Source organism: Hirsutella rhossiliensis (genome assembly GCF_020360975.1).
Source record: "Hirsutella rhossiliensis strain HR02 chromosome Unknown scaffold00004, whole genome shotgun sequence".
In the NCBI taxonomy this organism is placed as follows: Eukaryota; Fungi; Ascomycota; class Sordariomycetes; order Hypocreales; family Ophiocordycipitaceae; genus Hirsutella; species Hirsutella rhossiliensis.
The window spans coordinates 6,633,701-6,660,525 of record NW_025408670.1 but is presented as its reverse complement, the minus strand read 5'-3'; the positions used below and the strand labels follow the sequence as shown (position 1 = coordinate 6,660,525).

The window sequence follows — 26,825 nt, the reverse complement described above, 5'->3', positions numbered from 1 at the left end:
AGCAGGCAGGGCAATTTGCGGTGCCCAACGCATATGTAAGCTCACATCTCAGCATCGGCATACTCACCTAGGCCAACGGCGCCGTCTTGAGGCCACGATGCCGGTCAGTCTAGTTGAGCTCTCACATGCCTGCAGACTGCTCATGCAGCTGATATGCACGAAATGGAGAATCAACAATCGCGTTTCCTGAATGACAGACTCAATCTGTGAATGTCTTCAGGGTGATGTCTTCCCAGCCATCTCCGCGGCCGCTGCGAGAGCCTCGACGCGCACCGCGTACAGCCGCATGAGGTGGCAGACGGGATCTCCCCAGATGACGCCGCGCAGCTGGTCGTCGCGGCACGTTACGGCTACGACCCCCTCATGGAGCCGGTCTTGGACGGATTTGCGGTCGACAGGCGGTAAATACGGGTCGCCGCTGCGGAGAAGGACGATACAGCCGGCGTTGCTGAGGGTCGAAGGAGGCACCGTCCAGACGGGCGGGCTCCAGTAAGGCTGCGGGGCCGGAGGTGAGTCCTTGTTGTTCTTCTTCTTCTTTTCGCCGTCGCCGATCGGACCCGCCGAGGATGGCGGCGGGCTTTTGAGCAGCGTGAACAGGCTCTTGACAAAGGCCTTGTCGGCCCTCGTGACGGGATCGCCCTCGTTGACGAAGCTCAGGAAGAGGCTCTTGCGCAGCTCGGGCCGGTTGGGCTTGGCCAGGGGCAGCAGGCTGACGGGCGGGGCGCCAAAGGTGAGGCAGTGGACGCGACGGAAGCAGCCTGCCAGCACGGTAAGATCGCTCTGGGCGTCGGGGCAGGCGGCGAGCATGTGCATGTACAGCAGCGCCGCCACAGCGCCGCCCGCCGAGTGGCCGGTGAAGACGAGGGAGTGATCGGCCCGGGAGGGATCGTCCTCGAGCATCTCGCGCAGACGGCGGGCGACAGGGGCGACCATGGCGCGGGCGACGGACAGGAAGCCGGCGTGGCACGCGTTTCCCGGGTCGTCGAGGAAGCCCAGCGGAGAGACGGGGTCGGCGCGCAGGTTGACGGCCCAGTCGGCGAAGGAAGCGGTGCCCCGGACGGCGACGACGACGGTGCGTGCGGCGTCGGCGGGCACGGAGCGGATGTACATGGCCTTGGACCCGGAGCGCCAGTCTGCGGGCACGACGATGGCCTGGCGCCGCTCCGGGCCCGTGGGGGGCGAGTAGACGCGGAGCGAGCACTGGGCGGCGAGGCGGAGGAGCGGCGGCCAGCTAGAACCGCACAAGGCAAAGGGAGAGAGTGCCAGCGGAAGCTTCGAGTTTGCGTAGAGCTCGACCTTGGAAAAATACTTGCCGGACACGACAGCCGTTGTTGCTTGGAGCGGGCCGGCGTCGGGGTTCTTGTGGGGTAAGGACGGCCATAGTTTGGAGAAGCCGAGCGACCGATCGGTTGTTGGTGGTGGTGTTGTTTCCTTGATCGCGGGTGAGGACGGGCATAGGAAGAGGTCTGCTTCATGGCCGGCGTATTCTTCGCGGTCGATGAGTGTCACGACGTCGTCGAAGCGGCTGCACACATCCGAGTAGATCTCGTCGCCGCCGTCATCGTCGCCGGCAAGGGCACAAGGCTGCACGAGATGGACCGCCGACCCAGCCCCTTTCCCCTGACGCGGACACCAGCGCTGCCAAGGCGGAGGCGCCGAGCCCGGGCCGAATTTCGGGGCCAGAGCGGAGAAGGACCAGCACGGCGGCGGGGGCAGCTGGGTAACGGCGGGGACGAGGAAGTGTGCACTGGGCAGCGGGGCGGGCGTGATGGGACGCGGAGGGAGGGCAGGAGGAGAAGGCGGCTTGAGATGGACGCCTGGATGGTCTGGGTGGGAGGACTGTGCTTTGATGGGTTTGCTCCTGTTGAAGAAGCCCATGGCTGTGGTTTTATTTGACAGCATACGCTCAACTGAGAAACAATTGCTGATTATCCGTCCCAAGTGGCATCTTGACGAGATGTTTCAACGTGTTGGAAAAGATTGAACCTAGTGGATGAGGATGATGATGAGGAGGAGGAGGAGGAGGGGGAGGAGGGGGAGGAGGAGGAGAATAGCGGCAGCAGCAAACAAGAGCGCACAGCTTGATCAGTTCAGGAGCGGCTATTAATGGAAGCGCCCTCCCTTTGACTCTCCAGCCACCTTGCCCACCTATTCATTAGTCCATACATCCTAGCATCGTCGGTGGAGATGCCCCTCTCCTCCGGTCGACGCAGGGAAGGGCCAAGTACTTCTATATCTTGCGACAACGTGGCGGTGGTGGTGATGGTGAGCGCTGAAAGTACGTGCCTGCGGTTCCCGGCACCTATTCCAACTCGAAGCGTTTCAGCGTCCTGATTCGCTGACGTGGACGGTGCGCGGCTCAGCCACCCTCTCGGAGGCCTAGACCGAGGTGTTGCCATGCCTAGTGACAAGGCGGATGACGAAAAGCCCATTGACGGCCCGGCACCGCGGCAGTGGAGCGCGCCATGTGATTCCGCTCGGGCCTGGCTGGCAGTCTGAGAAGAGGAGAGGCGAAAGACGCATGAGAGGGGAACAGATCGACCAATCTGGGGAGGCGTCGACGGATGAATGCCGGCCGTTTGGGCGATCCAGATGAGCCGGTGGCCGACGACACAGGTGAACGGATCGTTGTCGCCAACCAGCGAGGAAACAGCCAGGAACCAGCCAGCCCTATGAGCGGCTCATCTTGCATGGCTTAGTGACATGGAGCTGCCGCATACCGCCTTGCTCCATTTCTGCGGCCCAAGTATCCACGTCCGGAGACAAGCTCTCAGCCTGTGCCAATGACGACTCTCATCGCCAAGGAGGCGAGTCGCACAGGTTCTGAGCCCATCTTTGACATCATTCGACGATGACGTGACTTGACTTGGTCCCATCCGAGGAGTTTCTCGGTCCCACAGGTTGCTAGCTCGTACACAGCATGGTTGAGAGACTGGAACACAAGCCAGCTCTCGCCATCGTGCCAAGGGCAGACGGAGAGTATCTCCCCACGCTGCTTCACGCACGGGCGATATAGCAGTTTTCCCGTTCAAGTAAGCGCGGGGACATATGCCGTTGGTGTTGACATTGGTGAGAGGGTAACTTAGTGTCTCTGATGAGAGGGGTGGGGAGGAAAGTCCTCGCTTGTCTCGACGTGGCGGGAGCACAAGCATCGCCGTCCGTGGTGATACTCGACTTTTCTGTCAAACCCGCCATCGCAAATCCTCAACGGCATCATCACCTGGAGGGATTTGTTGAAGCTTGTCGCCTTTGCTGGCTTTCAGTTGATGCGAATCGAGCAGACAGCTCTCTGCTTGCTAGTCACGATCTACGTCGCTCCTAGCGCGCATCAACTCTCGAGTCAAGTGATGGGAGACAAGTCCATCCGGGTTCGAGCTGTAGCTGTTTCCTCGACACGACTCACTTAGCATCCGTAGACAGATTCCCAACGGTAACTCGCCTGTACAGTCGGGAGGATTTGGGGGGCTGCTCGAGTTTGGATGAAGGTGAATCGCCATCGATCTCGACAAGTGAACCATGACAGCCGTAATTGACATGCCCCCAACAAAACCAAGACAGTAACTTGAGTCACACGCATCCGCCGACATGTCGATGAAATCGAAACCGGCGATGGCGGCGTGCAAGCAGAGGCCTCCCGAGTTTTGACTTTGCGCAAAGGCTTGGATGCCTGAAGCCGAGTGAATCACGGTCAAGTGAGTGCAGCTTAGTAAGCAATGCAGGCTGCGTGGGGAGCCAATAGAGGCGCGGGGGTCCGCGCCTTTAAAGTCGGCGCGGACGTCCGCGCCTGTTTTGTAAGCCCAGCCGGAAGATAGTCGGGCCCGCCTCCGGCCCCGACCTGTCCTCTCCTTTCTCTCGCCCTCCGTACTGTGGCAAGCATATCACGACCATATCCACGGAGGGTCAGCGCGCCGCCATTGCGGCCCAATTTATCCGCCGCCCCTTACGCAGAGTAGGCCAATATGGAGCTTACTGAATTCCCTGACGATTGCCTTCCTCCTGAGGGTCAATTCGACTCGCGAGAGTCCCTTCTTGTCTCAATTAATGCGTGGGCAGCTCCAAGAGGCTATGCCTTCACCACAGGCAAGTCCACGAGACCCGCGGTCCGGAAGACGCACAGTCACATTTGCCTGTGATCGTGGAGGTAGACCAGGGGCTCATACAAGCAAGGACCAGAAGCCAGCTGAACGGCAACGGTCTACAAGCTCCCGTATCACTGGATGCCAGTTTTCCATCAATGCGAAAGAGAGCCTTGATAAGTCGTACTGGTATATCAGGCATCGCCCAGGCGAGGAGAAGTCGGTCCACAACCATGAGCCCAGTCTGCACATTACAGCACATCCAGCTCATCGTGCCCTCTCCTCAACTGACCAGTCAGCTATTGGGAACCTCGCAAGCGCCGGCATAGCACCAAAGGATATCCGGACATATATGCGCCAGAGCTCTCAGACTGCTCAAGGAGCGACACAGCAAGACATATATAACTGTATCGCACAGCGCAGACGAGAGCTTCTTGCTGGGCAGAGCACAATGCATGCCCTTGCCAATGAGCTTGACAACGAGGGGTTCCAAACCCGCATACAGCTTGACCATGACGGCCGAGTCACAGCGGTCTTATTCGCACACCCGGCGTCACTAGAATACCTCAACGCATACCCAGAATTACTACTTCTAGACTGCACATACAAGACGAACAAATATAAGATGCCACTGCTCGATATGATCGGCGTTGATGCCTGCCAACGGTCATTCTGTATTGCCTTTGCCTTTCTCAGTGGTGAAGATGAAGATGACTACATCTGGGCACTGGACCAACTCCAATCGATATACGAGTTATATGACATTCGCCAGCCATCCGTTATCCTTACAGATCGTTGCCTTGCCTGCATGAACGCAATTTCCCGGTGCTTTCCTGCGTCAAGGTCTCTGCTCTGCATCTGGCATGCGAACAAGGCGGTGCTTAGCTATTGCAAACCAGCATTCGACCGTGAGGATGAGAACTCTAACAGTGATGAGAAATGGGTTGAGTTCTTTGGGTATTGGCACTCAATCGTGAGCTCGAGAGATGAGGAGACATTCGATCAACAAGTTGAAGAGCTGGAGAAGCGCTTTGTACCACGATACGTCAAGGAGGTTAGCTACATACGGGAAACCTGGTTGGACCCGTATAAGGAAAAGCTCGTCAAGGCCTGGGTTGATCAATATGCTCATTTCGGCAATGTGGCTACTTCCCGGGTGGAAGGCATCCACGCATTATTGAAGAGCCACCTTAAGAAGTCAACACTAGACCTCTTCGAAGCAACGAGGGCAATCAAGCAAGCTCTTCTCAACCAACTGGCCGAGCTACAAGCCAACCAAGCCAGGCAGCATATACGGATGCCAATTGAGCTCTCTGGAACCGTATATAGCACGGTACGTGGCTGGGTATCACACGAAGCCTTGCGACAGGTTGCAAAGCAACACAAGCGCCTCAACGAGAAAGACATCCCTGCTTGCACAGGCAGCTTCACCAAGTCTCACGGTCTCCCTTGTGCGCACACATTACAGCCGCTCATAGAGGAAGATCTGCCACTCCGGCCACAACATTTTCATACGCATTGGCGCCTTCGACGGGATACCAAAGAGATTGGTCAGGTCCTCATAGAGCCTCGTCGGCGATTGGACCAACTTGTCGCCACATCGAGGATAACACAGTCATCCACACAGCGCGAGCCAAGTGCATTTGAAGCCATAGAGCCAGTTCTACGGCCAAAGGCGCCACCTACATGCAGCAAATGCCACCAGAAAGGGCACATCATGACATCTCGCAATTGTCCTTTACGCTATAGCGACATACTGCAGCGGGCAGAGGCACGGGCGGCAGAGACTGCAGAGACGGCAGCAATTGCAGCGACTGCACAGACTGCACAGACTGCACAAGCAGTAGCAATTTCAGAGACTGCACAGACTGCAGCAGTCATGGAGACAATCACGGTTGCAGTCACTACAGTCTCTACGGTGTCTACAATTGCTGCAGTCTCGACAGGAATTGCAGAAGCTACAGAGACTACGGAGAATCTACGATATGATGACCCACGAGCCATCTATCAGAGGTATGTCAGGGCAAGAGACTCTTGGTATAGAGCACAGCCTCGCGGCAATCTCAAGACCAACCAGGCATACCGAAAGGCAATGGGCTTGCCATTGCGCTACAGCAAGACTGAATATGACTGGTGCCTCGACTGGAAGCAAATGTCAAGGAGCTGCGGCTCGAGGAAATGGACCAAGGAAGAGATGATGGCATACCTTGATTGGGATAAGGCAGAAGAAGAGCGGTTAGATGCCCGGGTGGCCGAGGAAATGCAAGCGCAGCCTTTCTCACGAGAAAGAGGTACTGCAGGTATATGGGCTGACTGCGAGAGAGACTCGGAGGAACAGCAGGCAAACTATTCCCGCATATAAGTCGTCTGCTAGGACCGGTCTGTATAAGTGCGCCACAGTTGGAAACCACAGCAATTCTAGATTAAAAAAAATTTGAGTCGATTGACACTCAAATTGACGCTGTGGCCGTTGAGTACTTTTGCCGATGTGCGGGGAGATATGTGCAGTAAAACTGGCGCGCCAGCGCGGTCGCGGCGGGCGCTGTTCGCGGCGCCCACAATGGCCAGCCGGGCTTACATAACAGGCGCGGACGTCCGCGCCGACTTTAAAGGCGCGGACCCCCGCGCCTCTATTGGCTCCCAGGCTGCGTGAATCACCTGACCAAGGCATGTCCTGCGCGGGCCAACTCTTTCTCCGAAAACGCGCTAAACTTGGAACACCCTTCTGCCATTTGCCAGCAACAGGCAACTGCTGCCCTCTTTTTTTTCCTTCGTCGTGCAACTGACACGACTCACCAAGCGCTTGCATCACGGCGCTGTCATCCCACTGCTTGCACCTATTCATCAACCGTCAACGGACCTGCAAGATGGCTTGGCGAAACCAGGGCATCACGGGCTCCAACAACATCCCCCTGGGCAAGACTCGACGCTTCGGTGGCGAACCTGACGACGATGTCCCCGACCGCGACCTGAAGCGTGGCCGCGACCCCGAACCGCGAAGCGAGGCCGATGGCCCTCGCCGCCGAAAGAAGCGTAACCGCTGGGGCGAGGCCTCGGAGAACAAGGCGGCCGGCCTCATGGGTCTGCCCACAGCCATCATGTCCAACATGACGAGCGAGCAGCTCGAGGCATACACTCTCCACCTTCGCATCGAGGAAATCAGCCAGAAGCTTCGCATCGACGACGTAGTCCCGGCTGATGGCGACAGGTGGGCTCAATTTCCCCTTCTGCCTCCCATTACCGCCGCCTTCAACCATAGCGTGCTAACGCCCTTTTCTCTCTCTTCCAGATCGCCGTCTCCCCCTCCGCAATACGACAACCACGGGCGACGTATCAACACCCGTGAATACCGATACCGCAAGCGACTCGAGGATGAACGTCACAAGCTTATCGAACGAGCGATGAAAACCATCCCCAACTATCACCCTCCTCAAGATTACCGACGTCCGACCAAGACCCAGGAGAAGGTCTACGTGCCCGTCAATGACTATCCGGAGATTAACTTCAGTATGATTGCTAACCCTCTACCCTGGGCTGTTTCCTTTCTCCGTTCTCTCCCCCCCGCCTGCTGCTATTTCTGGTTTCGCTTTTCTTTGCGCGTTCCGTCTTTTTTCCGCACCCAGCCATCGCGTTTCTTGTTTGGTTTCCATCTCATGTATCTTGATCAGGCTCGTTACCCGCTCACCGCGGTGTCTTGACAACCTGGATCTCGTCCGGCTGGGGACCTGCTCTCGGCCGCTTAACCTCTCGTACGTGGCAACCTTTGGATACTAACACCTAGGCTCAAGTCGGTTTACTCATCGGCCCTCGTGGTAATACTCTGAAGAAGATGGAGGCCGATTCTGGAGCAAAGATTGCCATCCGCGGCAAAGGGTCAGTCAAGGAGGGCAAAGGCCGCTCCGATGCTGCTCACTCCAGCAACCAAGAAGAGGACCTTCACTGCCTCATCATGGCCGAATCCGAAGAGAAGATCAACAAGGCCAAGCAGCTAATCCACAACGTTATCGAGACGGTTTGTTGTCTCTGAAACCCTCTACAACACTATCATTTCCTAACATGTTCGGCGCAGGCTGCTTCCATCCCTGAGGGGCAGAATGAACTGAAGCGCAACCAACTTCGAGAGCTCGCTGCGCTCAACGGTACACTGCGTGACGACGAAAATCAGGCCTGCCAGAATTGCGGTAAGATCGGGCATCGCAAGTACGATTGCCCTGAGCGACAAAACTTCACCGCCAGCATCATCTGCCGAGTTTGCGGTAATGCTGGCCACATGGCCCGCGACTGTCCGGATCGCCAGAGAGGTGCTAGTTGGCGCAACGATACCAATGGCGGTCGTCCTGCAGGCAGAATCGGCGCAGGCGGCGGGGGCGATGCGGTTGACCGCGAGATGGAGGTGGGTTCCCTCCCACACAGTCCTTATGCGCTCTTTTTCGAAGCTAACCATATTTTTAGCAACTCATGCAAGAACTCGGCGGAGGTCCCAGTGCTCCGGCCCAGATTGAGGCTGGACCCGGCGGGCACGGCGGGCACGGCGGGCACGACGGCGGTGATGCCAGGCCCTGGCAACGCGCTCCCGCCGGCGGACAAGCTCCGTGGCGCTCTCGTAACCACGACTCCCACGATGGAGGATCTGGAGGTTCCAGCGCCCCTTGGGCTCGAGAACGACGCCGCGGTCACGATGACCAAGCTGACACCTACCACGGACACGGCCACGACAACGACCGCGACCGTGACCGCGACCGCGACCGCAATCGCGACCGTGACCGCGACTACGGCCGTGACAATGGCCAAGGCCACAGCCATGGTTATGGTTCGGGCTATGGTTCGGGCTCGGGCTATGGCTCCGCCCCCGGCTCGGGTGCTCCTGGCGCTGCCCCGTGGCATCAGCCTCCCCCTGGGACACACGGTGGCTACCCTGGCTATGGTGGATACGGTGGTTACGGCGGCGCTCCCGGCACGGCTCCTCCTCCTGGCCCGCCTCCCGGTCTCGGCCCGGCTGGTGCACCCCCTGGCATGGGAGGGCCCAGTGTCCCCTACCCGCAGTATGGGGGTGCAGCGCCGCCTCCGCCGCCTCCTCCATCCGGCGAGTCGCCGCCTCCGCCGCCTCGCAATCAACCGCCACCGCCTCCTCCCCCGGGCGCTTAGTCTGCATCCGAGGTATTCAGCGAATCCATTGACATCAGCTGGCTGTCGGCTCTCAGCGGTGAAGAAGCAGAATGACTTACATGGTAAACGTAGGGCAGCTTGGCACATTGGCCAGATTACTTGCATAGTCTGTCGGCTGCGTTTGAGAGAAGTTTGAGAGAAGGGACGGCTGGGGGTGTTGACTCGTTGGATGGCTAGTCTTGGCTTCTTCTCACAGGTAACGAGATGGCATCAACGAACTAATTGCACAGGGATTGTAGAATAGCTGCCGCTCAAACAGCGACTTGATCAAGGTAGAGGAAGAAATGAAGGCGGGCTGGTTTTCGACATTTCAAACCTCGTCCAAATGTCGGATGATGCGTTTGGAGTTGGAGGGAGAAGACAAGACAAGGCGGCTAGGTACTTGTGTTGGATGAGTGTGAAGCGTAAAGCTATTTGTTTGGTACTGTACTTCGTGATAATCGGGGTGCTCCTTTGTGTTACGTCATCAGAAGAAGGCTACCAGGGCTACGTACTGTTCCACGAACCCATGCCCGCTCCGGAGTCATCTTTAGCAACTCCGCACGGAGCAGTACGATGCCATGATCCTGCCCCGACACTGACGTTTTCCTTCCTTCAACACAAACCTCGGGTCGAGGTGCTGTCCCGCAGCCAACATACAAACCGCCACGCCCGCTCTCATTGGATGGCCAACCTCGGGCGACCGCGCAGCATGACCCTGTAGACGCAGCTGCCGCTCGTCGCGCCAATCGCCGCTCAAGGGCCTGCACGTCGATATACCTACCTCCTGAGGCATCATGAAGCTCTGCAACCCATTCGCTTTCCGGCCCGGCCCGGTCACATTCTGGACCACCGTCGTCTACCTAGCCGTCGTCATCCCGCTCGTGTACGTGCACGAGACGGTCCCCGGCGCGCCCGCTGACGATGCCCTGTATGGCGGCCTCAACCTGACGGAGGCGTGGCTCGACCTTCAAACTATCACTAGGACCTATCATCCCTACAACAGCCACGAGAATGATCGCGTGCGTGACTTACTTCTTGCTCGCGCCAAGCATGTCCTTGATCGCAACGGCATGGACTACACCATAGAGACGCTGGGCGATGCAGCTCGGAATCGCAGGTGCGCCGAGAATCCTCCATCAGATGCAGTGTCGACTCTCAACTGACTAGCCGACTCAAAAGCTCGGGTTTGATCTTGGGTCAGGACAAAACCCATGGTGCTGGGTCCGACACCAAAGCTCCCAGAGTCACCGTCTTCGATGACCGCATGGCCAACGTCACATACACGTCCAAGGGCCCCCAGAATTGGACGGCCCAGTACTTCGAAGGCAGCAACTTTTACCTTTATATCCGCGGAAAGGATGATCCCCGAGGCGACTGGTGGGCTGCAGGGCAACGACCCACGGCCTCGCGCCGCACGGGAGGTGTCCTCGTCAACTGCCACTTCGATTCGTAGGTTACCTGCGCATTCTCGTTACCGTTCCCCAGTCTCATATCGCCCAGGGTCTCGACCGGCTACGGAGCCACCGATGATGGCGTGGCGTGCGTGTCCATGCTCCAGCTCCTCAGCTACTTTACCTCCCACGGCCGCCAGCCCAACAACGGCATTGTCTTGCTCTTCAACAACGCCGAGGAGGACGGCCTCCTGGGAGCCCGCGCGTTCGGCTACAGTCCCTTGCTGAGCTTTTGCCGCACATTTGTCAACCTCGAGGGGGCCGGGGCCGGCGGCCGCGCCATGCTGTTTCGTACAACGGACCTCGAGGCCGCCAAGGCGTACGCCGCGAGCCCGCATCCTTTCGGCTCGGTGGTTGCAGCGAATGCCTTTGAGCGAGGAGTCATCAAGAGTGCCACTGACTACTCCGTGTTTGCTGATGTCTATGGCCAGCGCGGACTGGACATTGCCTTTTACGAGCCTCGCTCGCGCTACCACACACAAGAGGACGATGCGCGCCACTCGTCCGTCAACAGCGTCTGGCACATGCTCTCGGCCGCTCTGGCCTCGACCGAGGCTCTCTCCAAGACGACCGGCGTTGACTTCGAAGGCCCTCGCTCGGATGGACGGAAGGACCTTGTCCAGAACGGCAGGCCAACCGAGGGCGTCTGGTTCGATTGGTTCGGCAACGCATGGGTCGCATTTCCGCTTAGAGGGTTGTTTGCGTGGTCGCTGACTCTGCTCGTCGCCACGCCGCTGGTGCTGCTTCTCGTGACGTACTTGCTGGCCCGGAACGACAAGTACTACTTCTTCGCCAGAAACGTCAAGCCGGACAGCTCAGACGTGGATGGGGAGTTGGTCTCTCTGGGAGGCTGGAAGGGCTTATTCCGCTACCCGTTCGCCTTGCTCTTCGCGGCTGGGCTGACTGTTGCCTCGGTGTTTCTGGTCGCAAAGATCAACCCACTCATCATATACAGCAGCGACTACGCAGTGTGAGTTCCATTCGGAAAGGGGTGGATTTGCCAATGGCACAGTCTCTGACAAACCTCTCAGATGGGCCATGACCATGTCGTTGTTCTACTTTGCATTCTGGCTGATTGCGCGGGGCTCGAGCTTCGTCCGTCCCAGCGCGCTCCAGCGGGGCTTCGCCATGATCTGGCTCTACATCATCACTTGGATCGTGCAGGTCTTTGCCGCCGTCGCCGAGGATCGCATGCACGTCGGGGCCCTCTACTTCGCCGCCTTCCTCCATACGGCGGTGTTTGTCTCCCTTATGATATCATTGCTGGAACAGTTTGCCCTCCCGACCAAGCACGACTTTGCTCACCAGCTTCACGACACGGATCGCGAACGCAACTATTCTGTCCAGCGCGACGATCATCACAGCGCCGCCGAAGAGAGCGATGGGAATGCCCAAGGAATCGTCGAAGAAGACGATGATGCCGAGGACCCGACAGAGACGACCCCGCTCAGGGGGGGCGAGTCGGGTTACGGAGGAAGTGAAGCTCAAACGACGTTTGCCGGCACGTACCGCCGGTCTGTCGCGGCGGAAAGCTCATCAGCGCCCAAGCTGCAGAGCCAAGCGCCCGACGAGCGCGAACAGGCGTGGTCTGCCCGGCTGCCCACGTGGACGTGGCTCATTCAGCTCCTGCTGCTTGCGCCAGTGCACGTCATTATACTCGGAAATCTTGGCCTCGTCCAAACGACGGCGATGGCAATGACGGGGGTGGATGGCAACAGTCTGCTGACTCCATTGATGGCCATTGGCATCGTGGGCGTGCTTTTGTTGCTTCCTCTGACACCCTTTATGCATCGCATCAGCTACCATGTTCCAGTCTTTCTCCTTGCCGTCTTCGTCGGCACGCTCATTTACAACCTGGTCGCCTTCCCCTTTTCTGTCAGTAACCGGTTCAAGTTTAGATTCCAGCAGACGGTCGACCTGGATAAGGGCACCAACGTGGTCGAGCTGTCAGGCCTGGAAGAGTTTGTCCGGCCTGTCATCGCATACCTCCCATCGGCAGCCGGACAGGAGATTGAATGCCTCAAGTCAGTCGGAAGGATCGTGGAATGCCAGTATGACGCGTCAAGCCTTCCGCCAGACCCAGCGGATGGAGAGAAGCTCGATAGATTGGTGTCGATCGAGATCGCTAGGTCGTCTGACGGACGGTCTGCGAGCGTACAGGTGCGCGCCTTGAACACGAGAATGTGCCACCTGGACATCTCGAGCCCGATTTTCGACTTCTCCGTGGAAGGCGGAGGCCACAGAGATGACCGATTCGGTGCTCTTCCGAGCGAGGGCTTCCAGCACATCCAACTTTGGAGGCGGACATGGGAGGGAGCGTGGAACGTGACCCTGCAGCTGAGTGGTGATGGGCACTCTGCGGCCAGCAACGAAACAGGCTCGAGCGGCGCAGTCGGGGATCTCGACGACGTGAGGGGCGATGAGCTCAAACTGCGATCGACTCCGCCGGCCAGTAAGCTTGAGGTGGCCGTCAGATGCGCGTGGGATGATGCCAACGGGGCAGTCAAAATCCCTGCATTCTATGAGCTCATCAGGTTCATGCCCGAGTGGGCCATTGTCACGAAGAAGGCGACGGGGCTCGTGCAGGTGAGGAGAGGTTCCCAGGTGCCGTCATGAGCGACCACAGCTTGAGGCCAGCGACCATGAAGACGGGCCGGCCAGGGAACGCGGGATGCGATGGAATGAGAGGAGCGTCTGCATTTGGGTTGTAATCGCGCCGGGGTGTTTGTCGAGCGGATCATGTTGGCGTGCGAGCACCTTGAAGACGAGCCTTTGCTGGTTGAGTACAGCTACTCATAGTATATTTGAAGTAGTCATTCTCAAGGAAGAGTTTTCCCTGACGCCGGAATGCCACCTGTCATGCCCTTGTCTTATGGCCATGCTTTATGAAGAAGTGCCGCCAAGCTCGAGGTGACGAGGCGATTTAGGGGCGACGTTAGTGGGAGACGAGGTACCCGGACTTGTTGAATGCCGAGGCTCTATTACGAGACATGAGCTACTTGTACGGTAGCTGGATCAAAGTGCTCTCTTGCGCTGCGTACGGAGTACATGGCGGGGATTCCCCACCCGATGGAAAGACATGACGGCAACGTCGACCAAACAAGCTTCATCATCCATCCTCAGTCCAAAGGGTGTTGGACCTCCCTCTCTCTTGAAGTGAGTGGGCGAGGAGCAAGGGAAAGCAGGCAGGCTGTGGATGTGGGCTTCGACGGCCTTTTCTCGGCGCAATTCTCTCTCTCTCTCTCTCTCTCTCTCTTTGCAGTCCAACCTCTTCCTTGCTTCATCCAACCCACACGGACATGATTTCGTCCATATGGCAGCCGTCGACGCTGCCCAAGGCCGGGCGCCGCGGCCTCATTTACTTCATCTGCGGCAACCCCGGCTGCATTGGCTTCTACGCCGACTTCCTCGAGGCCCTGCGCGGCATGCTCGACTCGTCCGAGACGCACACGGCCTACGACATTTACGGGCGCAACCTGCGGGGCTTTAGCGACGGCGAGCACGAGCCATTTGCCCCCGGTAGCGGGAGCGAGCCGTGGGACGTTGACGGCCAGGTCGAGGCTGTCACGGCTGATGTCGTCGCCAGAGCTGGTGGCCGAGACCGTGAGGGGGACGAGGGGGGAGAGGCGTATGACCTGGTCATCCTCACCGGTCACTCCATCGGAGCCTACATCGCCGTCGAAATCTTTGACCGGCACCTCCGCAACCCAGAGCGCGCGCCGCATCTCCGCCTGCGCCACGGCTTCCTCCTCTTCCCGACCATTGCCTCCATCGGCCTCTCCCCCAGCGGGCGCCACATGCAGCTCTTGCGGCGCGTCCCCACGCTCGAGGCCCTGGCGCCCGTCTACGCCCGCCTGCTCCTGGGCTTGGTGCCGGGGTCCGCGCTGCGGTGGCTCCTCGAGACCGTCATGGGCTTCTCGGCGCGCGCCGCCGACGTGGCCGCCGAGTGGCTCAAGGGCCGCGACGGCGTGCGCCAGGCGCTGCACATGGGCATCTCGGAGCTGGATCACGTCTGCGAGGATGGCTGGGACGAGGAGCTGTGGGGGGCTGCGACGGCCGAGGACGTGGTGCTCGACGGCAAAGATGGTGGTCGTGATGCCCTTCCGCCACGCTTCTTCCTCTTTTATGGCAAGAGCGACCACTGGGTTGCTGACCATGTTCGTGATGAGTTTGTGCGGCGGCGGATGGCGCATGGGGAGAGGGGCGGGCGGACGAGTATCATGGTGGACGAGGGGAATCTCCCGCATGCTTTTTGCGTGACGGAGCGTGAGTTTTCCCATCAATCGACCCCTGTCTTCCCTTCGAAGACGCAGCAAGTCCGTGATGCGGTATTGGTGAGCTGACAGATCATTTACAGATAATAGCTGGGTGGTTGCCAAGAGGGTCCACGGGTGGCTCGAGGAGATTGAAGGCGGCATGAAGAACTGACCGGCCGGACAGACGCGGGAAACCCATAGGACGGGGCAAGCAGAGGGGGGGATTGTCTGACGTCGTCTCATTTGCGGCCGTGAGGGCTGCTCTTACTTGGATATATAGGGGCGTTTACTAGAATGGGGGATACAGTGGCCGCCAAGTTCAGTGATAGACAGAGCCACGGGAGATGCAGTGGCATTCACATGGACTCTTTCCAGACGGACGGCGCTCAGCCCTCTTCTACCGCCTTATTATAAAAACGCAAGCAGCGCCGTCGGCCAGTGGGAGCACCAACAGCAAGCACCGCGTCGGCCCAGCGCACCTCGTCCAGAAGATTCCCCTTTACTCAGACCCCTCTTCTATTCTAAAGTCTACCGTCCCGTTCATCTTCGACTTCGACTCCCCTTTGTTTCCCCCCAAGCTCAACAAAGCGTAACCCGAGCAACGGCGGTCGTCTGTCCACACCCCCCGGAGCCTCAAGCCGGAGCAGAGAAAAAGTCAAAAAGGTAAAGTCCCGATTAAACCAAAGACCCGCGCCCTCTTCTCAAAATAAACCCCCCAACAAAGAGATATTTCCGCCTCCCCTGGCGAGGAATTTCATCCATCGCCGCAGAAAGCTTACCCCTCCCCCCCCTTTCCCCGTCTATGATGCCATCGCGCCTCCCTCCGCCCCTAGCAGACAGCCACAACTGAAGTATAAATCGTGCGGCCCTTGGTTGTCCAGGGCTACAACTCGCTCTCTCGGACTCGTTGCACGGGGGGGGGGTGTTTAGAAGCGTCGCTCGAGGAACACTACAGCTGTTGATGTTCGTGTCTCCCGTGAGGGGGTTTGCTTTTGTGGCGGTGGCCTCAATGGATGCTTGGGTAAGGTTGAAGACTGCAGGCTGCAAGCTGCGACTGAAAATATCTCGGGCGACTCCATGCGCTATCGTTGGGGGGGGGGTGCAATGACATACTCGACTGGCGAAGAGCTGCTGACAGCGAGACCTTGTCGACCGCAAATCATGAGAACAATGCCCGTCTTGTACTCAGACACACAAAGACCACTACAGAAGCTGCACCCAGAATCGGCGTACGGGTCATGATCGAGAGCCAAATAGAACAAACACGGATAGAAACCGAAATAGAGCAGTTTTGTAATTACGATTATCCAGAAGACTGGTTATATAGCTTTTTTCTCGACTACAGCTGTCCACCCCTTGATTTCAAGCAGTTGGATTCCGTGGATCAAGCCACCTCATCCCCCACCCACCGACTTCATATCCGGAGTCCAGTCACAAATCCTGACCAATCCACCATGTGGGACACGCTGTCTCCCAAATTCAACCTTTACAGAAGGAAAGCACCGAGAGCCAGGATGGCCAGGCCGCCAGCGGGGACGACACCGGCAGCCCCGGCAGTGACGATGGGAGCGGTGGGGACGGTGCCGTTGGAGGGAGCAGTAGGGGCAGCGGTGGGCACCAGGGTGGTGTCGCACTTGGTGGTCTGTTGGCCGGGCTGCGTGGGCTGGGCGGATCCGGAGGTCTCAGCGGGCTGGGAGGGCTCGTCCGTCTCGGAAGGCTCAGCGGGCTCAGAAGACTGGGCCGGCTGCGAGGGCTGGGCAGAAGAGGGCTGTTGAGAGGCCGGAGCAGAGGGAGAGGCAGAGGCCGGGGCAGAGGGCGAAGCGGAAGACTGGCTGCCGCCGCTGCCGGCGTTCTTGCAGAGGGCCTGGGTAGCAGGCAGGACCTTGGCTGTAGGAGCAGTTAGTCGATATCATGTTCACATATGATGACGGTGATGAACAGAAGAGTAGGGATGAAGGAGAGACATACTCAGGGCGACATCCTGGCCGCACGCCTTGAGGACACAGCTGGTGGCGGGGCCCTGGACGGCGTCGAAGTTCTTGCAGACGCAGGGAATGTCGGTGGTGGAGCACTGGGTGTTCTCCTTGACGGCGTTGTCAATGCAGGGACGAGCGCAGCTGGGGATGTCGCTGAGGCTCTGGGCGTTGGCCAGAGCGGCGACGGCGAGAGCGGCAACAGCGGAGAACTTCATCTTGACGAAGGAGTTGTTGATGGGATAGAGTGTGGGGAGAGCGTATGTACAGGACAACGAGTGTGTACTTGGAGAGCGAGCGGATGAGGATGAAGGGCCAAGACGGGGAGAGCGTGTGCGACGGTGGTTGTCTTTATGTAGGTTGACAGCGCCGTGGCAGGGCAACCGCTCTCGACATGTCGTCTAGACACACGTCGTCTGGGGATGCAGGCCGTCGACTTACACCCCTCCTCCTCCCCAGGATGGATCCCCCCATCATCGGCGGCTCCAGGCCCGAAAGCGAATCAAGGCCGCGTCTTGTTTCGGCGGGTCGTCGGCCCATGGCTGGGGGGGAGGGAGCGTGGAGAGGCAGCCGCTGATTGGGCGGGCAGGGGCGGTTCCACGCGAGGTGGCGATGGCCGTCGAGGGCTGCATGACGGGGATTTTTTTGCCTTGGTTGTTGCTGGACGAGCTTACCGCATTGGCTGAGAGGCCCGAGACGGCCGGGATGGAGTGGCCGGAGGAGCGGAAGCGAGGTGCGTTGGGCCCCAGCCCCTCCACTTGTTGCCTCGCCTCTTGCCCTCTTTGGGACGGGCGACGAGGGCCAGACCGTGGGGGCGGCAGGGCGGATGATGTGGACAATGCCGGCCATTGTCTCTGATTTGCGTGGCAGTGTATGCGGATCCGCCAGCAGTGTGGGAAATGAGACTTGATGATGATGGTGGTGGTGGTGACTGGTGACGATGATGATGACTGATCAACGCAACGAGCATCAATCGAGCGGGCCGTTGGTTCTGTTCCCTCTGGCCGCCTCGCTGCAGCCCCAGGCAGAGTCTCTCGTTCCATGGGATGCATCGTGCTGTGCGTCGGTGATGCTGTTGATGCATCCGCCAAACTCGACATCGTCAGATTCTCCTCGAACTCGAGAGGAGGTACGGAGTAGTTGCTCTCGGTACATGGTTGTTCCGCCAAGAGCACGCTCAGCAAGAGCACGCTCAGCAAGAGCACGCTCAGTCGGGCAGGCAGGCACGCGCGCTTAAAGCTTAAAGGAGCACCTGCCTTGCACAATTGTTTCTATCCAGACGGTTTTAACCAAACAAAACAGAGGCCTGATAAAACTGGCCCTATTTTGTGCACAGCAGGTGCAGCATTCTCAATACCTACCTGGTAGATAGTAAGGGTGCTTTACTCGCTTGCATGTGGAAAGCCCATCCAGCCAGTCAGCCATTCAGATCATGAAATCCCCAGCGTGCTGTAAGAGACTTGAGTCTTTGCCATTCCTTCCGTCCAGCACAGACGTCATGGTGGCACGCACACGACCGTGTTGGCCATGGATATCACGGTCGAAAAGCACCATGTGCGTCTGCCGCTGCAAAGCAACCGCCTTGCATCCTCATCCTCGCCACCGACTTCCCATGTCCATTCTCTCATGTCCTTTTATTATACGCATGGTTTGATATCATTGTTGGCTGGCACGTCCAGCATATCATACATAAGCGGGCACATGTCCGTCAAGCTCGGCGCATTTTCCCAACCTGTCCGTCTTCTGCCTCGGTTAATACTATGTTTACGCTTGATGATTTTTTTCTCGCCCGGGCTGACGCGTGCGACCCCATCCATGCCCCGTGGCACCGGACCGCCACCAAAATAGAACGTAAAAATAGAGGAGGCCAAGGGCACACGACAACACCCACCATCCCAACATGCGCTGTAGCGAGATGAACTTTTTGGGCCGTCTGTCAAAGACCTGCATTAGCTGGGACTATCGTGGCCACCTGTCCAAGTGACTCCTCAAGCAGGCCCACGACGCACTGCATCATGTATGTACGTATGCATGACCTCCACTTGCGTGGCAATTCCGGGCCAATAATCAAGAGCGCTTTATTGACTCTTGCGTCGCTGGCCGCCGGCAATGTCCGTCCATGGTAGCCGCCTTGTCCCACTTTCAATATGGCCTCTGATGAAATGCTCCGGTCCTCGGACCGCCGACGGCAAGAACAAGAGGGAGCTTTAAAACTACTCTATGGCCTATGCCGGGACGTCGTCGAGGTTGCCATCAAAGTCCTTGGCAAGCACGGCAATGGGGCAGACACAATGCTGCCAAATGCAGGAACAGCATGGAAACATCCACCAACAGTTGTGTCCATCGCCCTCGGTCCCAAGATCATTCATTCGTCCATGCTGGCCCGAAATGCCGACGTCGGGATTGCTGCACATCATCCCGACCAGCTTCCTTTTCCATCTCTTCCAGCCTTTCCTTGTCCGGGAGCCTCGCCTTTTCTGCTCTACTCAAAACTCCCCACACGCCTTGTCAATCGCGTCGGTAGCCACGCAAGCTTGGACCGGTTCGGTCATTCTATCCTTGACCACCGGGAACCCCATCCATCCTCCGGCGGTTCCCTGCGGGATTGAATCCACCGATAACCCTTGTCCCCCGCACACACATACATGTGCATACATATCAGGCGTACAGTATGGGCTGAAGACCATACATATGTACATACAGCTGCTTCCACATGCCCGTCATCTCGACAATCTTCCTCCGTCCTGGGAATCCCCGCCTGGGGTATGACGGGCCCCCGGTCCGCGGCTCCAGTAGCTGCTTGGGGAGCCCATGACTGTACGACATGCCTCCCTGCTGCCCCGGACCACTCTTATTCCTCTCCAACATGACTGGTCCCGCTCTGTCGGCCTTAGGCCCAAACTTGGAAGCTCTCCTTCGAGTCCCGCATGCTTGATCTGCACGTGAGGAGCGAATGGGATGCCAGCAAGATTGCTTCGTACTTCCTGTACATATTACTGTATGTACAGAACCTACCAACACAGTACTCCTTTGAGCACGCATCATGCCGGCCTTGGAAAAGGAGCCGCCAACGGGGACCCTCTTCAGCCATCCGGCCAAGGTCAGCATACGGACGTGCAGTCAGACATGCTGCTATTGCAGCGAGGTCTGTCTGGAAAGGGGGTTGGTCACCCAGGAGTTGCCGCTGGCCTACTCCCTATCTGCATACACACATGCACATACACACGCCAGCTGTCGCCCATTGGCTCTGCCCCGTGCCGCTCTTACAGCAAAGGGAAGCAAAAGGGGGGTTGGACGGGGAACTGGTGCCCTGGGTCTTGTTTATTAGCCCGGTTTGCAAGTCGGAATTGGCTACCAGCCTGTCGTTCTATCCTCGGCCTTGATTCGCCTGCTTCTCGGGCGGTGCATGCATCTGCACTTGCACTGCATGGGCCCTACAGGCTACGAGGCGGGCCGTCACCTGCAAGTCCTGGTCTGCCTGGCTCTGCTAGCAGGGGGTAGACATCCATCAAAGCCCGAGATGGTTGGCGGACGGAGCGCGTTGCCAGGCCGCCGGCTTCTAGTAGAGTGTCTTGTTCTCCAGCCTCTCCGCACCGTCATCGCCAATGGATCGTGAGTCTGTGCAGACGGCGTGTTTCTATCAAGCAGCCAACCGGGTGTAAGATGAGGCTGGTGCATTTGAGCTGGCTTCGGATTCGCGAATGGCAGGGGCACGCTTGTGTACGGTTTGCTTCTTCGTGAGCTTCTTAGAATAAGGGGACGGACCTTGGGTACCTAGCAATTACAGACGGTTGGTAAAATGAACGGAGCTGGACAGAGAAAAAGACTTGGAACTTGTGCTAACTTCAAAAGTCATCGCCCGTGCAGAGTAGCCTCGCTCCGAGAAAACGGGGGGCGGCGCACTCCCAAAGACGGGAGAAAAAGCGTAGAGTTGGATACGTCAAGAGCATCAACACCGCTCATCGAAGTGCTCTCTCTACTGTACAGCACTTGTTGGTTCGAAGGGTCTTTTGGCCTGTTCCAAAAGCAACGACGATCGGAGATGAAGAACCACGAAGCCACGAGCAGCTCCTTGCCTTGTCGACCCAATCATGTCGAGTATCCATCCCGTTTCTATCCGTTGTCCTGCAAAACACATGCATCTGACGTAGCTGCTGGCTTGATCGGTTGTATCTCACCCAGCTTCTGGAAGAGAGCGTGTAGAGATGTGACTCGATGCCCGACACCGCAATCTTCCACGCAGACATGCCGTCTTGCCGATCCCACGCGTGCTGCAATCTGCAACACCCCAAACATGTGGGCTTCCATCTCGGCGGCCGTCGACGGAATCTGTCTCCCCACACCACCTCCGCACTCGAGCAGCCAACCTCCCTGTCCAGTCGCCAACCCCCCCGCTTCGCTGATGACCTGCAGGCACACTTCTTCACCAACGGTCGCCCCAAGCTAGCAAAGCAAATGTGGTGGTCGGCCGAGTCGACGGGCTATGAATAGTACGCTGAGTGGTGAGTCGCTGCATGTAACGTGCCCCAAAGGGGGGGGAAGTGGAAAAAGGAGGAGGAGGAGGATCATCGGGGTGCGCCTCCGGAGATTACCGCACAGGACACTGTCCCTTGGTTCTTGGTAATGGAATTGATGGATGTGCGTCTGCGGGTTGGGCTACACGACACGAAGCCTGCCTGCTCTGTCTTGCCTGCGTGCGTCTTGTGGTAACTATAGTTGCGTGGAATCATTGCTTTGACACGTGAAGGTACAGCCCCCTTCCCCCCCTTTCCCCCCCTTTCCCCCCCCTTCCTCTCACCACCTCGTGCCATCTTTCATGTCTTCTTCATCTTCTCTCCCACGCCACAGAATAGAGCACCCCCTTCGCCTAAACTGCGAGCTCGACGACCGTCAAAACTCGTATATCATGTCTTGGCCTACAGACTCGCCTCGCCAGACCCGTCGCCATCATGACAGAGAGCACCCGTGAAAGGGCCGAGCAGCACCTGACGACATGAAAGTCCATCCACCGTCCGACCACCCATGAGACTTGGCTACGTCGCGCGTGCCGGATGTAAGGGCGTTGGCCGGCCATCAAAACACCGACCTCGGCGTATGACGATGCTCGAGTCCTGCCTCCGCTTGGGTAGGCTCCAGCCACCCTCTGCCACCCTCTCGAGCTGGGCCGCGTGGACAGAAACAGGTAGGCAGCCCTCTGCAAGCGCCCGTTGAGTTGGAGAATCCAATCATGGTCGTCGCCCGCACCTGGGGAAGCCGAGCCCCGGCCCTTCCCCCGCAGATGGGGGGCCCTGAGCCAGCTGCTCCGGCAAACGGTGCGGAGAGGCCGTGCGGAGAGGCTATTTCGGGGCCGCCGAGGATATCAAGAACCAGCCTCCCCCGTCTGAGCGCATCACCAGACACAGACACGTACGCTGGAGGCGCTGCCCGCGACCGGCCAGACCCGATTCATCCCTCCCTCAGGCAGGGAATTGCTTTTTGCGTATGCCGCTTTGCAGTCACTATTGCCGTTGCGTGGCTTCTTGTCAGCTCCGAGACGCCGAGGACGTCGCGCGCTCTCCAACAACTTGCGCGGAAACGCCGGGGACAAGAGAGTGATTGTTCCGGCATGGTTTGTAGTGCCGCTGATGCCCCGTAGAAGTTGATGCTGCCTTCATATCTCTTCATCCAAAGCCTTGTGACTCCTAAGTGCACACAACCTGGACGCCGAGAGCAAGCCCGTGGACTCTGCCATGACCGCGACCTTGAAACCTTCATCTTCTGATCTCCACAGAACCAAAACCAAGCTACACTTTGAACGAGCTTGCAGTGGGGCCGATGGTGGGACTCTCGACAGAAAGATGCTGCCATGCCATCTGCCATGTGCTTTGCCGAGTCGGCCGTTGCCCGACCGAGGGAGGGGATAAAACGGGCCCGAGACTAAGCAATGATGCAACCGATTTGCCTAAATCAATTGCCTCGATTCACACGATAATGTGGGAACCCGAGTCCACCGTCTCAGGCCGCTGTGCCCCGCCATTCCGTGATGCTTCACTCTTCCTCTACATGCACAACGGCCCCCTTCGAGAATCATCCGTATAACCGCAAAGGCTGAAGAACCGAAGGCATAGACTGAAACAAAGGAACGCATACGCAATGACGGCCAAGGTGTTCAACGTTGGCGTCGTGGGTTATGGGTAGGTACTGCTCAATGACAACGTCGAGCAAGAGTGCGAGATGCAAAGCGCGGGATAAATCGAGTGTATCCAGCGGACTGACTGCCCCCAGGCTGTCCGCCAAAGTCTTCCACATCCCCTTCATCGCCACCACGGCGCAGCTCCAGCTCCACAGCATCGTCCAACGCTCCCCGAAGCAGGGCAGCTCGGCGCCCCAAGACCACCCCGAGGCCAAGCATTATAGCGACGTCGAGGCGCTACTCGCCGACGCCGACGTAGACGTCGTCGTCATCACCACTCCACCCGACACCCACTTTGCGCTCACCAAGGCGGCCCTCGAGGCGGGCAAGCATGTGCTGACAGAGAAGCCCTTTGTGCCGACATCGGCCCAGGCGGACCAGCTCATTGCCCTGGCCCGGGACAAGAAGCGCCTCATATGCGTGTACCAGAACCGCCGCTGGGACTCGGACTTTCTGACCGTCAAGCACCTGCTCGCCAACAAGGCCCTGGGCCGCATCGTCGAGTTCAACACGCACTTTGACCGCTACCGCGCCACCGCCCCCGCCAACTGGAAGGGCGAGCTGGGCATCCCCTCGGGCGGCAGCGCTCTCTTCGACCTGGGCACCCACCTCGTCGACCAAGTCTACGTGCTCTTCGGCATGCCGCAGGCCGTCCACGGGCGGCTCCTCTCCCAGCGATACGGCAAGGCTGACTTGACCAACCCCGACTCCGTCTCGGCCGAGTTGACGTATCCCGACGGCATGCTCGTCCACGTCCGCATGGGCGTCCTCAGCGCCGAGACGATCCAGCCGCGCTTCTGGGTCCGCGGCTCCCGCGGCAGCTTCCACAAGGTCGGCCTCGACCCGCAAGAGGACCAGCTCAGGGCGGGTGGGAAGCCGACCGACGGCGACTTTGGCAAGGAGGATGCTGGCAGGATGCGCCTGGTGCTCGTGGGCGACGACAACTCAATAAAGGAGACCAGGGCGCCCGAGCTCGAGCCTGAGACGTACAAGGTCTTTTATGCGGCGTTTGGCAAGGCCGTCGAGAGCGGTGCCGAGAGTGACGTGCCCGTCAAGGCCACCGAGGCGAGGGATGTGCTGCGCATCCTCGAGGCCATCATCGAGAGCGCAAAGACGGGGCGCGATGTCTGTTTCTGATGAATGGCAGGAATGTGCCTTTGGACTGAACCCTCGCAAACTCGCGCAGCAGGCAGAGGAAGAGGGACGGTGAAGAAGATGCGGAAACGGCTGCCCAAAAGCGATGCCAGGGGAATAAGCTGTCAAAATGGCTGCTCTAGGCGTTGATCTCCTCGTGGAGTGTACGTACCTAGATATCAACGAACGCATAGGCACAAGGAAGGAGCAGGACCTCAAGCCCTTGCCTCCTTTCCTCTTCTCTCTGTGCCCGGAAAAGAATGCCTCCCTTTTGTGCTCTCGCCACCAACAGCCTCCCACCTCCACATCACCATCACCATCGCCACCTTTGCCGGCGGCGGCTTTCGCCAGCTCGCCCACCCTCGCCCGTGCCCCTGCGCTGCGCAACCAAGAAACGAGCAGACATCGAAAAACGCCTCCAGATGGAGCCTCAACAGCCCCAAGGGCTTGGCTATGGCGGCCCCGGATCCACGGCAGAAGTGGGCAACCGTGTTGTTTCCATGGTCTCGTCAGGACCTGCTGCCCTTCGCGTCCCAGGCGACACCTTGCACGGCCGCACCGCAAAGCGCCAGAGTCGAGCCGGCCCCTCCCAAGATCGCACCTTCGCGAGATCGTCGTGGCAGGACACGTCAAAGCCGCGACCCACCTCCCCTCGGAGCTCTCGCACCGACGACAGTCGCTCGTCTGCCGAATATGCATCCTTCATGGGCTACTCGCCAGGCATCCCGACCTGGCAGCAGGACGCCCTGGCTTTCGAGACGGGCACTGGCTGCGGCCCATGGACCTATGGTGCCGACAACAGGCCCTTTCCATGGCTCCCCTGGACCTTGTTTGGGTCAAACTTGGAGCACAAAGCCCGCAATCCCGCCGCTTGCGACGCTATAGGCTACCAAATACGCCCCCCGAGCCTCATCTATGCGTTTCTTCGACGGTTTCTCGGCTTCTTCATGCTCTGCTTCTTGATTTCCCTGTTTCATCGTCAGCTCGAGAGCAAGGGACTGTATTGTAGGGGGGCAGTTGGAAGGCCTGAGCCGAGAATGGACGATTCGTTCCGCAAGCCGGAAGTGGACAATACACTCGTCAAGCTCTGGGCAGAAACCCTCATCACAACGGGTGCTTGTTTCCTGCTCGCACAGGGGCTTTACGGGTACGTACGATACCGTATGGCGGCCGGGGCCTCATCTTTCTGACAACATGGCCAGGGTTAGGGCCGCGCGGGAGCGGATGGAGAGAGTACGGCAGACAGCCGTCACGCTGGCCTACTCTTTCACCAAGACGACGGCCGCCACCAGCGAGATGGGTCGCAATAAGGAAGAGATGCAACTTCTCATCTAGTCCGTGGCCCGAAACCGATTTGACATGTCTTGCCGCTGACTAGATTGTCTAGCGAGTGCCTCGCCCTGCTTACCGCCTATCCTGTCGCTCTTCTTGAGCAGATACGAGGAAACACCTGCGAGCCCGCCATCACGAGGTACTGTCAAGACGTGGCGAGGGCATTGAAGCAGCTCAGAAGCGGTCAAGACAGCAACTTGGCGTCTCAGTGCTACGAGAGCAAGCCGTGGGCTCGCACTAACCGCGGCCATCATCAGTTTGCCACGGTCGAGTACTTTTTCGAAATCTTCTCTCTCCAGCTTCAGCTCGAATACAGTCGACAGACAATGAGGACAAAGGCGGCATCCTTGACGTCTCAGCATATCATCTTCAACCTTCGCAATCATTTTGAAAACCTCGTGGACCTGAGAAATGTCGACGATCGAAGGACGCCCATCATCCGTAAGTGTGCCGAAGGGGCTCCTTCTGTTCCGGCACTGACTGCCAATGCCTAGGAGAAAATATCGACATGCTGAGTCTGGCCGGACGAGAATGCGGCATCTTCTCCCTCACCGACGTCCTTCCGGTTGTCTTTCTCCATTCCGTCTCGGTGGCCGGCTGGCTCATTGCCTTGTACAGCCCCATTCAGAGGTGTGACTGGATTGTGGACTGGGCCCCCGACGGTTCGACGGGCATCAACCTTCCGACGTTGAATGCCATGGTGCCCATGGCCGTCTTGTCCCTCATGAGCAGTATGCTGACGACGGTCCTCGCCGAGATGTGGATGATGTGGGATCCTTTTGGCAAGGGCACCAACACATACGGGTGGACCCTGGGTATTGCGATGGAGATTGACAATATGCTCAACGACTTTTACGAATACGACACGGATGCGCTCGTCCGCGCGCACACGTACATGGACCCGGTACCGTGCCGGCATGAAATGGGGTCTGACGGCGGCGAGAGCTCGGGGGACAGAGCCCAGACCGTGTGATGGATCGGGGGAAAGAGAGCATAGGGGGCGGGCCGCTTCAGAGTCGGCGGAGAGCTTGGACGACGAAGGAGACCCGCATCCGCTCGCCTCGGCTTCAACGTCCTTTGCGGGTTCGATGCAAGCTTGTGACCCTGTCGCATGGGCTGGGAAAACAGGGCGGCTGATGCCTGGTGGCGCAATGGCAGAATTCTCATGTGCTCTTGCTTGCAGACTGTACACTACTACCCATAATGCCCACTTCATCTATACCCTGTCTGCTGAAACTTTTCGTCTGGCCGCGGTTTCTTCTCCTTTGCACCTTCAGACGGGA

At 58.6% G+C, this 26,825-nt stretch overlaps 7 protein-coding genes across 7 annotated transcripts; 5 read left to right on the top strand and 2 right to left on the bottom strand.

Moving 5' to 3' along the window:
• Positions 1-216: 216 nt before the first annotated feature.
• Positions 217-1,878, bottom strand: HRG_05137 (lipase (class 3) domain-containing protein; the record flags this gene model as incomplete). The annotated part of the gene is made up of 1 exon (XM_044863608.1): positions 217-1,878. One exon carries the CDS (start codon positions 1,876-1,878, stop codon positions 217-219), a length of 1,662 nt encoding a protein of 553 aa, XP_044722222.1.
• Positions 1,879-6,943: 5,065 nt separating this feature from the next.
• Positions 6,944-9,221, top strand: HRG_05136 (splicing factor 1 helix-hairpin domain-containing protein; the record flags this gene model as incomplete). Its single annotated transcript, XM_044863607.1, has 9 exons — positions 6,944-7,284; positions 7,366-7,583; positions 7,865-7,949; positions 7,995-8,088; positions 8,146-8,377; positions 8,420-8,469; positions 8,529-8,679; positions 8,737-9,071; positions 9,120-9,221. The coding sequence occupies 9 exons, from the start codon at positions 6,944-6,946 to the stop codon at positions 9,219-9,221; spliced, it is 1,608 nt and encodes a 535-aa protein (XP_044722221.1).
• A 797-nt stretch (positions 9,222-10,018) lies between these two features.
• On the top strand, positions 10,019-13,291 carry HRG_05135 (peptidase family m28 domain-containing protein; the record flags this gene model as incomplete). Its single annotated transcript, XM_044863606.1, has 6 exons — positions 10,019-10,243; positions 10,426-10,594; positions 10,646-10,673; positions 10,725-11,645; positions 11,707-12,131; positions 12,216-13,291. 6 exons carry the CDS (start codon positions 10,019-10,021, stop codon positions 13,289-13,291), a joined length of 2,844 nt encoding a protein of 947 aa, XP_044722220.1.
• Positions 13,292-13,974: 683 nt separating this feature from the next.
• Positions 13,975-15,103, top strand: HRG_05134 (lipid-droplet associated hydrolase domain-containing protein; the record flags this gene model as incomplete). The annotated part of the gene is made up of 2 exons (XM_044863605.1): positions 13,975-14,941; positions 15,033-15,103. 2 exons carry the CDS (start codon positions 13,975-13,977, stop codon positions 15,101-15,103), a joined length of 1,038 nt encoding a protein of 345 aa, XP_044722219.1.
• A 1,314-nt stretch (positions 15,104-16,417) lies between these two features.
• On the bottom strand, positions 16,418-17,122 carry HRG_05133 (CFEM domain-containing protein; the record flags this gene model as incomplete). Its single annotated transcript, XM_044863604.1, has 2 exons — positions 16,418-16,818; positions 16,900-17,122. The coding sequence occupies 2 exons, from the start codon at positions 17,120-17,122 to the stop codon at positions 16,418-16,420; spliced, it is 624 nt and encodes a 207-aa protein (XP_044722218.1).
• Positions 17,123-23,036: 5,914 nt separating this feature from the next.
• On the top strand, positions 23,037-24,213 carry HRG_05132 (oxidoreductase family, NAD-binding rossmann fold domain-containing protein; the record flags this gene model as incomplete). Its single annotated transcript, XM_044863603.1, has 2 exons — positions 23,037-23,077; positions 23,169-24,213. The coding sequence occupies 2 exons, from the start codon at positions 23,037-23,039 to the stop codon at positions 24,211-24,213; spliced, it is 1,086 nt and encodes a 361-aa protein (XP_044722217.1).
• Positions 24,214-24,632: 419 nt separating this feature from the next.
• HRG_05131 (uncharacterized protein) lies at positions 24,633-26,515 on the top strand (the record flags this gene model as incomplete). Its single annotated transcript, XM_044863602.1, has 4 exons — positions 24,633-25,357; positions 25,413-25,544; positions 25,598-25,983; positions 26,037-26,515. 4 exons carry the CDS (start codon positions 24,633-24,635, stop codon positions 26,513-26,515), a joined length of 1,722 nt encoding a protein of 573 aa, XP_044722216.1.
• Positions 26,516-26,825: the final 310 nt, after the last annotated feature.